The 11,824-nt window shown below is 31.5% G+C and overlaps 1 protein-coding gene across 3 annotated transcripts in view; it reads left to right on the top strand.

Moving 5' to 3' along the window:
• The first annotated feature begins 17 nt into the window (after positions 1 to 17).
• Positions 18 to 11,824, top strand: part of LOC108758775 (titin homolog) — a 14,519-nt gene continuing 2,712 nt past the window's right edge. The window contains exons 1-16 of one of the 3 annotated variants that reach the window (XM_018503879.1): positions 18 to 115; positions 688 to 755; positions 841 to 1,185; positions 2,310 to 2,390; positions 2,450 to 2,591; positions 2,714 to 3,181; positions 4,361 to 4,633; positions 4,695 to 4,903; positions 4,992 to 7,525; positions 7,752 to 9,054; positions 9,130 to 9,298; positions 9,523 to 9,720; positions 10,352 to 10,723; positions 10,792 to 11,115; positions 11,367 to 11,547; positions 11,631 to 11,824. The exon at positions 11,631 to 11,824 is cut by the window's right edge and continues 317 nt beyond it. In XM_018503879.1, the coding sequence (XP_018359381.1) occupies positions 722 to 755; positions 841 to 1,185; positions 2,310 to 2,390; positions 2,450 to 2,591; positions 2,714 to 3,181; positions 4,361 to 4,633; positions 4,695 to 4,903; positions 4,992 to 7,525; positions 7,752 to 9,054; positions 9,130 to 9,298; positions 9,523 to 9,720; positions 10,352 to 10,723; positions 10,792 to 11,115; positions 11,367 to 11,547; positions 11,631 to 11,824 (6,827 nt within the window). In that variant the 5' untranslated portion in view covers positions 18 to 115; positions 688 to 721. Of the gene's footprint in view, positions 234 to 687; positions 756 to 840; positions 1,186 to 2,309; positions 2,391 to 2,449; positions 2,592 to 2,713; positions 3,182 to 4,360; positions 4,634 to 4,694; positions 4,904 to 4,991; positions 7,526 to 7,751; positions 9,055 to 9,129; positions 9,299 to 9,522; positions 9,721 to 10,351; positions 10,724 to 10,791; positions 11,116 to 11,366; positions 11,548 to 11,630 lie in introns of all 3 variants that reach the window. The other 2 variants (XM_018503877.1, XM_018503878.1) reach the window with 2 other exon arrangements.

Here is an 11,824-nt window from a genome sequence, read left to right as displayed (position 1 = left end):
CCTTTATACCATGGTTATGGTTTGAACAACATGTCCGCTGTAATTTACATATTAGTTTCGTTTGACTTCAATAGAAGTAGGGACTGTACGGATGAGATACGTCTATGCGACGACTGTATGTTTGTGTTTTAATTCACAAAATGTATTAATATTGGTATCGCCAGTTTTATCGCGAATATTAGTGATTTAAATTGCAAACCACGGTAAGTGTCATCAGTCGACGATAAGAAGTTGCACGCATCCTCTTGTGATATTTTTTTCATATAATCAACTATTCACATTTGCTACTTGTACATTAGATTTATACAAACAGATCCGTGTTTAATATACATTGTGAACGCTTTCTAGCTTTCGTAACATTTATAATTTTCCTATAATTGTTTTTCATAATTACAAAGAAATAAGTGTTATTTGCTTCATGGAACAAGTAGATGATTTAATTATATAGTATGATTGTATGTACGTTGCCTGTTTAGGTATGGTTCTACATATCCATATTATATATTTATACAGCTCTCTTATTTTAAAACCATGTTTTTTGCTAATGTTTTTAATTTTTGTAACATTTCAGAATATCATAAGATTTTACTGCTGGATGTAATTTTTTATAATATTATTTTTTACTATGCTTGTAATTCTTAAGTATGAATATGATTTTAGATAACTTAAGTATGAATATGATTTTAGATAACTAAAATTTTGGCAGACATCAAAACTACCAATGGCAGAAGAAGAAAGGATATCATCTCTTTCAGGTAGAAAACATGTTTCATTCTTTTTTGTCGTTACAGGATTGTTTTTAATTTAATTCTTCTATAAATGACTTTTATGTGATACTAGAAAAAAATGACACAGATGCTTCTCAATCAAAAGATACTTATATTCCGGAAGAACCAACTCCAGATATCTCTATTTCCTTGTTGGACATACAAATGCCAGAAACCCCAGATAGTACCAAAGGTCAAACAAGCGATGGTGATACATCTAGGTTGGAGAGTCCAAAGACAGTGAAACCAGTACTCGGAAAAGTTCAAGCAAAGAAACGATTAATGGCATTTGCTAATCAATTCAAAGCATTGCCTAAATCCCAAGTTAAGCCAAACATGTCTCAGCATTCTACCGGAGCTTTAAAGGCAAAAGATAAAACTGTTCAAGATGATATAAATAAATCAAGAAAAAAAACAGGTGATATATTTTATCATAAAATTATTTTTAAATAATTGTATTCGCTGCATATAACTGTATGTAATTGTAAACTGCAATTGTTGTATATTTGACAAATTTGGAATTAATTTTACTTTAAGTTATTTTTGTAGTATATAAGTAAAATATTTACATATTTAAATAGGAGAAAAGTTATATTTTAGTGTTATGAACGAAATTGCAAAAGTTGAATACATTCAATCTTTTAATTATGATTTTTTTAAATTGCAAATTGTGTTTGTAGTGAATTAACATTTGTTACAAATATTTTACATTAATTTTTTAATAAAATTAATAGAATGTGAAAATATATAAATGTTTCATTTTATTTAGAATAATTTAAGTTGTTGATATTTATAAATTTATATTATGTATAGAATATTGAATGTTGCTTTGATTTTTTTTAAGAAATAATCAAGTATAATTCTTAATACTTAAGTGTGTGTAAATATCATTCTTTTTAATTAAATAAAAATAACAGTTCTATAATACAATTAGTGCATATAATTTGTACATATTGATTTATATTATTATATCAATTGTTATGATACATTTTTATTTAGGTTATTGTATTGATCAATCACGAATTTTAATTATTTTTTTGCAGAATAAGGTACCATTGAATTTCTTTAATATTTTATTTTCCCAATATCCATATATAAATTATATGTAATTTTATTCAGTATTGTGTGCATCACAGTTTTATACTTATTTATATTACAAAATTAACGCAAACAAGAATTAGCAAATAAACTGTTGCAACTTCATTTTATAATATAGGCTACTTCTAAACTGAAAAAGAAATCTTCATGTATGTATTACATAATTTTTAAGCATCCAGTTAATACTATATTATTGTTCATTTTGCACTTGTAACTTTTTTACCTAACATTATATCAATTTCAAAACTGCAATTTCCAAAACGATTAAAGACGAAGTAGTTGATTCTTATAGATTTGTATGTCTAATTCTTAAAATTTATAGTAGAAATAAGTATTTAAATCCTTTTTGTTGTCTATGAATGTTATCCAAATAAGATCAATAATTTGAAGGTGGTAAGATTTATAAATCTATTTTTAACTGGATTACAATTTATAATTTTATAGAGGAAAAAATTCTGGCTATTGAAGAAATTCGAAGAGAGGAATCTAAAAGTAAAATGTTACTCGCAGAAGCTATGGCTGCAGGTATTATTTTCATACATTTATGATTATAAATCAGGCATTTAATGAAAAAACTTTTGTAGCAAGTATGGAAGACGAAAATTATACAGGCAAAAATATATCTAGTTTACTCGAAAGTAAAAAACATACAAAAGAAAGAAGAAAACACGAGGAAATAAACAATGATCGTAAAAGTAGATCAGTGGATCGAAAATATTCAGAAAGGTAATATTTTTTATATTAATATATGTTCTTTCTTTCTAATTTTTATATCTATGTAAAATATATTTGCTCCATTATTTTTTATACTCTGGTAAGTATTAAATAAAAATAATTATTTTTATAAGGTCTCGACATCATGATAAAATTAATAAAGATAGTTCTAGTCAGGATGTGAAAAATCGAAATGAAAGTATAGAACGTTTTACACAAAAATCATCTCAGAACAGAGGAAAGCATAAGAAAGATAAGAAAAAGAAAAACGACAAAGATAAACGGAATAATAGCAAAGCAGATACAAATCGTGACAAGAAAGAAGAAAAGGAAAAGAAAGAAATTGTAAAAGAAAAAGAAGAGACAAAAGAAAAAACTGAAGCAACAAAGAATAAGAAAGAAAGTATAAAAGAAAGACGAAATGATATGTCAGAAATGGAAGTAGAAAGCAAAGATAAAAAAGAAAAAGACAAAGACAAATGGAAAGAAAAGGTATTATTGAAAAGTAACTCATGGGCGGAAGTACGAAAATCTGGTTTAACTTTCGATGATATTATTCATCTCAGAAGACGTAATAATTCAGAACGATCTATAAAAATCAGGTATATGTTTGTAACAATTTTTTAAGTAAAGTTTGAGAAATAATTAAAAAATGGCAAATAAATAAATAAATAAATATATATATATATATGAATTGCATGCGGTTATCGGGCCACATAAATAAATTTGATGCATACACATATATATAATGTTAAATTTACTTTTTAAGTGAAGTTTAAGATTTTATATATCTATTCAATTAAATTAAATTAAACTAATTGTTAAAGACTCCTTTTATTAATACAAAAATAAAAAATATAAATGTGAAGGCTATAGGAATCAACGCTGGTTATAAACTTGCGTGATAATTTTAATTATAAATTAATACAAAAATTGAAACGTTTCAACTCAACTTTGAGTTATCTTCAGCCTATAACCTCTTAAACGTAACGCCGCTAATTCGAAATATTGCAAATCTCCAAATTTCTTGTTAAAAATTTTCTTTTTCGTCACACATTAAAATTTTGTTGAAAAAGTTGAAACGTTCTAATTTTTGTATTAATTTATTAAAATTCACGCATGTTTACAACCAGCATTGATTCCTATAGCTTTTACATTTATATCGATTATTTTTATATTTATACGAGGGTCGTTTGAAAAGTTCTGAGCCTCGAAATGGCATTACTCATCAAAACCCATTTTGGTACTACAATCGTATGTTTTGCAAGATACCTGTGAAAATTGTAGCCATTTTGACGCTCAGTTGTTTTTGAGAGTCATTTGTGGGAGTGTTTTCGTTTGATGAAAATCCGTGTCCTCCGAACCTAACTTTGAGCCTAGGAAATAGGAAAGAGTCGTTGGGAATCAGATCTGGTGAATGCGGTTGATAGTTAACTAATTCGAACCGCAATTTGTAAATATTTATATTATGGCAATCGTTGATATTCGATTTTTTCCATTTTTACAAAAACACTGACATCGACTGGCACAAATGACTGTCAAACAACTGACTATAGTATATGTTACATGCGCTATAGATTTTCAGTACTGGCAATGAATTTCGGAATGCATCCTGAGCGTTCACAATGGTTACAATTTTCATAGGTATCTTTCAAAGCATATACGATTGTACCAAAATGGAGTAATGCCATCTCCATGTTAAAGCTCAAAACTTTTCAAACGACCCTCGTCTATCTATATTTACATATTAAGCATGTTTGTGTTATTATTATGTGTTTTAGAGCAACGCAAGATTATGCACGGTATTTTGAACAAATGTTAATGTTAAATAATCATCGTTTAAAACGTCAAGCATTGATAGCTGAGGGACTTAATGGACCCAAAAAGTATCCACCTGAATCGATTAAGCTGACGAAACGAGCAAGAGGACTTCAATTATTGTATTGTGAAAATCCGCGCATTTCTCTTTTGTTAAATGTTTCGCAACTTCTACAGGTCGTCACTCCTGAACGTCGTGAGAAGATACAAGACATTTGTGAAGCGTCTTTACCACGGTATATCGTAAAATCCTTTGTGTCCAAATCTTTATATCTAACTAAATCTTTGTAATTGTAGGATTGATACAGAAGACACAGTGCAGCAGAAGCGTAATTGGTATCAACAAATAAATACAATTGACTATCATAAAGATACCAGCTGGCAGATGACTATACAGCTTCCTAAGTCAAAATGGGATAGTGAAGATGAGGAAATATCGTCTATCAATGTAGCAAAAGAAGAAATCGAAGAACCAGTAAACAAACTGCATGTTTCCGTAAACCAACGTAAGTGATTTTTAACAATAACGATAATGCATATAACGTGGATGTTAAAATCATTGAGATAATAATAATTCATCTTCTGTTTTAAAAGAAGAGAGATGTTCCACAACGTCTAGTATAATGGATGAAGACAAAATTGATAACAGTGTTGAAGGCATTAAAGAAGATAATAAATCTAGTGAAAAAATTGTCGAAAACATATCGATTAATGAATCTTCTTCGTCTTCTTTGCTACAGCCTGCTGGAAATGAAAAGCTAGCTTCAGAATATGAACAATTTATGAAGATGGTGTGCACTGCAACTGATGTAACTAAAAAATATTCTCCAAAAAAAAACCCGGTTAAATCTACTTCTCCGCATAGTTATCATGAATTCAATATAGAATCTAATTTAGCTGAAGATAACAATATGGAAATACCATTGAAGGAGAAATTTGAAAAAAAGAGTAATCTGGAAACTCTAGAAGAATTGACGAAGAGTACAGAATGTGAGGAGTCTACTATGTCAACAGACTGTCAAATACAAGTTAATGAAAATAATATACAAATTGAACATACGAACGAAAATGACGAATCTCAGGATTCCAAGTCAATTCCAAGTGACTGGGAGAACGTTAGAATAAAAGTTGAACGATTGAGTGATGAAAATACTGAATCCAGAGACGTAAAAAAGAAGAAAAAAAAGAAAATGACATCCAGTAGTGATTCATCTAGTAGTATCACCTCTTCAGATTCAGAAAAGCAAAAGAAAAAAAGGAAACGCAAACGAAAAGTACTAAGTAATTCATCTTCTTCCGATTCTGATAGTACGGATAGTACTAGCAGTAGTGACTCTAGTAGTTCGGAAGAGAGAAGAAAAAGAAGGCGGAAGAAGAAGAAAATTGGAAAAAAAAGAAAAAAGGTGAAGCGCATTGCACGAATAAAAAAAAAGCGAAGGAGAAAGATGAGCACGGATTCCAATAGTAGTGATTTAGATGAATACACAAAAAAGAAAAAAAGGAAGAAGAAAACGATGGAAACCAAATCTATTGATAATGGAGATATAAGAAAAATAATATCAAAGTCTCCTGTAATAGCTTCATCAGATGGAACAAAGATATTGCAGTCAGTGACTCCAACAAGGAAGATTAAAGAAGAAGCAACAGACGAAGACAAAAAGAGGATTGATCAAGTTATATCAACGAACAAAAATATTGTTGATATAAGTGTACATGACGATGAATGTTTGAACCAGAGAAAGGAAAGAAAAGAAAGTAAATCTGACGAAAGTTTCATGGAACAATGGGAAATGGATTCTGTGACAAAACAACAAAATGATGGTGAAACCTCAAGTCAAGACCGCAGTGAAGAATTGGAAAAAATGGATGGCTTAGAGAAAAGCAAATATCGAAGAAAAAGAAAGCATAGTCGAGACAATATTGAGCAAGACAAAGATAGATCATCTAAAGACAATGAAGAAAGGATTCATGAAGGAAAAGCAAGATTAGATGAGGAAATTGAAGCAAAGAGAAAGAAAAAAAAAGAAAAAGATATTAAAAGTAGCGGTGAGTTTCTTGCAAACTGGGAACGGGAAAGTGAGCGTATTACTCAACGGATGCAAAATGAAACTAAGTATTTGAAAAAATTAGGAAAGCAGAAAAAGGAGAAATGGGGAGAAACAGATTTTGATACATTAAATGTGCCATCTTTGACACAACTTGAAAAAGAGGTATATCAAAAACAACTTCTGGCAGATGAGTGGGAAGTGGATAGTTTAGAAGCAATATCAGATCTAATTATGAGTAAACGAAAAAATAGCCAAGGTTCATTAAAAAAAACAGAGAAAGAAGTTAAGTATGATAAAAAAACAGATACCTACATTGCAGTAGAAAAGGAAAGTGTAAGAGAAATGAAAAAGAAGCAAGAACGTCTATATGCAATAAGAATATGGGAGGAGGAACAAGAAGAAGGTGAAAGAGAAGAAATGATGCTCCTAGAACAAAAGAGTAAAACGAATGATTGGGATATAGAAGAAAAGTCTCTATTTCATGAGACTGCTGAAAAAATAGAAATTTGTAAAGTTAACGATATTGTCGCGATACAAAAAGATTGGGTTAAAACAGATGAAAATAAAGATATCAAAGAAGATGTGAATAAGTTAACTGTGAAGTCAGATAAACGGGTTAAAAAAAGCCGTTGGGACATAGGCTCTCAGTCTGAAGAAAAATTAGAAGCTAAAGATATATGGGAGGAAGAATATGTCGAATGGTCCAAGATTGACAAGTGTGAAGAACAAGAATTTGAAAGAACAAAAAAAGGAGAACTCTGTCCTGTGGATTATTCGGAAAATTCTAGTAAATCGGATTTAATAGATTTCTATCATAGAAAATCACAAAGTAGAGAATCATTGGAAAAATCATGGGCGTCAGATGAAGTGGCGGTCAGACCTATACAGGCAAAGAATGATGCGTCAATAAAACAATCAATTCTTGTGAAAACAAATGAAGAACAGCTCACATCCATCAAGGAGCACCAAACTAGAGATCAATTTAAGGAAATTTCGCAAACCGATGTGAAATTCAAAGAGAATACCTATTCAGTAAAACTATATAGTCCCAGTTCCCCAGCACTTTCTCAAAAGTCTCAAGTAGGTATTTTTATCTATTTATAAAAAAAAGTGATCTTTAGGAATGTATACATATAGATTCCTTATTTAAATACTAAGTAAGAATATATAGATTCCTCATTTTTAAATATTAAAAAGGGATCTATAAATATAGATCTCTTATTTAATACTTATTTAAATAAACAAATGTATATATCCAGTATACTTATAGATCCTTTATTTAAATAACTATTTCTTTTCTTTGTAGGATGTAGAATTGTCTAATGAGAGCAGTTCTTGTAATTCTCTGCTTCGTGAAAAAAGAAAGAAGGAGATGTTAATTACAGCAGACGAATTATCAATTCCCATGTCTGGAATACCTTTACAATTAATTAAACGTGATACTAAACATACGTCAAGTGAAAAGGCAGAAAGTATATTGAATAAAATACAACTGGAAGATAGAGATTCTGCTCATAACTTTAAAGTCACTGATAATTTATTTGACGACATTTCAATAAATGAACCGTGCTCAAAAATGCATACCTCTAGACATATAGATATTTTTGCAGAGTATGGAGCAGAGAAGTCATGTGATAAACAGCATGTTGCAAATTCCAGTGTAAACTCAGCAACGAAAGATGATGAAATAAATGAAGGAAAGAACGCACTTAAACTCATCCCTAAACAGCTCTTGATTCGTCGGACTAACGAACAGGTAAAGTCGAAACGTATTTTGGAAACACCATTACAGGATCCTGCTCAACATGCAGCAGCCCTATTGACAATACAAAAAAAGTTGTTAGAGTCACATGCATTGAAGAATGATATCAAAGAATATCCGAACCAAGAACAGATAGACCATTTTGAACAGAAATATAGTAATAGAGATATAGTAGCGAGTAATAGCAGAATTGATAACGCATTATTAGATACAACTGAATTTTCTGTGGTTTCCAAAGCATCAGTAATAGCGATACGACGATCGAGATCTCCGACATCGGAAAAAGCGGTCTCTGTTCGATCTGAACAATCTGAGAACTACGACAGAGAAAACAAAAACGATGATGCAAAGAGATATAAGACTAATCGTAATCTAAATGAAACTCATGTTTCATCGAGTATACGATCTCCTATCCGGGAACACAGAAAGAGAAGTCCTAGCAAGAAAGAAAGTGAAAAACGATATTCGCATGATAAGGACAAGAAGGAAAAGAAATCTGAAAGGACATCTGACGATGTAGAGAAGCCTGACAGAAGGGATACTAGAAGTTCCAAAACAGATTTTGCAGATAGGAGAAGATTTAGCCCTTCAGGACGAGGAAGGAGAAAAAAGAGCCGAAGTCCCTATGTCTCATGGGAACGCCAAGGAAGCGGAAGTAGAAGTCCCGGTCATAGTTGGAGCAGAAGCCGTAGTAAAAGTCCAAAGAGGAAGGACGACGCTACTATCAGTACGCGAGACAAAGATAAAAAAAGAGAAAGATACGACGATGAACGATCATGTAAATCGAGAACGGATGAAAGAAAAGAAAGATATACGCGATCGCCATTACGCTTCGGTTACAACGAGGGTAAAAAAATATTATTTCCTAAATAAATAATTTTACTGTATATCGTTAGACATTTAAATATTAATCTATCTACAGATAATTTTAAAAAGCATGGCACTGTATCTTCTAAGAGCAATCGTAACGACTGGGGTAGGAGAAGACATGACAATACAGATAGAGATCATGAGAAAGATACTAGATTGTATGACCCACTAGAGATTTTGAGGGAAAGAACAATGGAGTCTGAAAAATATAGAGATAATAGGTATAACATATCCATTTGACTTTTATATCTATGTGTCTGAATTTTTCATTTACCTGCATTTGCTAATAATTTGTTATGGTGGCAACAAAAGGACATATAGAGTTTTGAACTGTATTCTTTATTATTATTTTACATGCAATGAAATTGATATATGAACGTACATATATAATAAACTTATGTTTATCATAAACAATATATAATTAGCTTATAATAATATTATTTAGGTTTCACATAGAAGAATTAAATCATTGGCAATATGAAAGCAATAATATTTTACGAGATGGTAACGAATCTATGGATTCATACACTGTTGGACAGGATTTGCCTCTTGAATATGATGATCGATCGTATTATAGAGAGGGAAGTCTGGAAAGGGATATGATACAATCTTCGCCTCAATTGCTGCCAAAATACAGGAGGAGGTATTTACATATTTCTGTATATATTAAATAGATTCAACGAAATATAACGTTGATAAAACATTCTTTTTGGTTTGAAATATTGTTAACACAGGTAAATAATTCTAAATTAAGGTTTTATATAAATAACTTCTTTGACTTGACAATTGTTAGTTTTAATGTAACAGAATTTGGAAATCTTGTGTGCAATGTTTCATTTCGCCGATTATTACGTACCTTGAAAGATTTTATGTGGCTTTTCGAAGGCCTTCTGATATAGATGTGGAATATTAGTTACCGAAGAATTAATTTTGTACATAGATGAAACTGTTAACAGCACGATCTAAATTAGTGTTGATTCGAAATAATTAGAATGAATTGTATTTAATAGCGGCTTTATAATTTTTATTATTTAATTTAATTTGCGTGTGTATCTCGTCTTACTTGAACTGAAGATGGTCTAATTTAAGACCGAAACGTCTTTTTTGTATTCTTTTCATAATATATTATTTTCGCCTCTGACAACCAGCATAGTGGTTTATTGCCTCTTATTTGAATTTTATTCTTTTTGGTTTTCAACGTAAACATTATGTATATAATTTTATTTATACAAACAACCACAAAGCACTTAATGGTTTTTATTCATTTCAAACAGATCTAATGTAAAAAGGGAACGGCAGTGGGAGAAGGACATAGACCCTTCAGATTTGGATCGTCATCCAGAACACAAAATACGAAATCGAACACAACAACGATCAAGGTATTCGCCTCTACGTCAAGAACGATTTCGACGAAAATCTAGATCTCGCTCTTGGTCACCACTAAGATCCCGATCTCGATCTCGATCTAGATCGCGATCAGGATCACGTTCTAGATCAACATCAAGATCAAGATTGAGGATGAGATCGCAATCGAGGTCGAGGAGTAGATCTCCGTTCGATGCGAGATCGAGAGTGAAATCTGTTTCTACGTCAAGATTAAGAAGCCCGGAACATTTATTCAGAATGTCTGAATTACGGTCTTCCAGGTAACATTTGATTCAATTTACATGATGTATCCCTCGTTTATGATTAAATTTGTCAATTTTAAATTTAGGTCTCCTTCACCTGGAAGTGATAGGCTAAACGAAATAGAAAGGGAAAGGAAGGACGATGATGAAAATAAAAAGTTCAGTGCTTCTGGCGAAAGGGGTAGGCGTATAGAGACTATTATACAGTCGGGGATTATGCCAGGAACGAGCATTTTAGATTCAGAAATGGGTATTAATAGCAGTATGGATGCAACTGTTACAAACTTCCAATACTCAAATGAGATTGAAGGTGGAAATGAATATTATTATACAGAGAATAATTTGACTTATCCTCCTTGTATAGATGAGTCGTCTACAAGCTCCCCGAAACGTTTATCTCTTGACGATAGGTAAGAATGTACGCCAGGTTTAATCAACCATAATAAGCACTACACATATAGGATGAGGCAAAAGTATCGGAACGCCTGAATATCTCGGAAAATACAAGTTTTACAAAAAAGTTTTTCTCGGAAGTGCTTACTTTTTAAGATATATTTAAGGGATACGAGACTTTTTGTACACTTGTGTATATGTGCGTGCGTGCGTGCCTGCGTGTGTATATATATATATGTAATGACCACATTTAATATATTGCTTACAGATTAGAATTAGAATTAGGTATTAAAAAGCAACACAATAAGGATTCTACTGGTATAGCTTCAGAATATTCTTCTAATTTCAATCCTAACGTTATCGCGTATCCATCTCCTCCTCCACAACAACAACAACAACAACAACCACAACAGCAAATGATGTACAGACAGCAGCCTACAGTTGTACAAGTATTTAACATATTACTATATATCTTTCAATAATTATTGCATCGAGCAAATTTATATTAAATATAATTTCCTATGTTTTTAAGGTTGGAAATGTTCTACAAGTAGTCCCTGCTGATTTCAGTGGGGTGCAATCAGTACGTCGCGAAGTATCTGCTACAATTACGACTCCGCCCGTGCGATCTGGATCCAGTCAAGTGGTTCGCGTAGGTAACGTTCTCCAAGTAGTACCTACGTCATTAGATTGGAGCAGCAGCAATAGCGGCGGCGGCGGCGGCGG

Source organism: Trachymyrmex cornetzi, unplaced genomic scaffold (assembly GCF_001594075.2).
Source record: "Trachymyrmex cornetzi isolate Tcor2-1 unplaced genomic scaffold, Tcor1.1 scaffold16, whole genome shotgun sequence".
NCBI classification, from domain to species: domain Eukaryota; kingdom Metazoa; phylum Arthropoda; class Insecta; order Hymenoptera; family Formicidae; genus Trachymyrmex; species Trachymyrmex cornetzi.
This window is presented reverse-complemented; position numbering and strand designations above follow the sequence as displayed.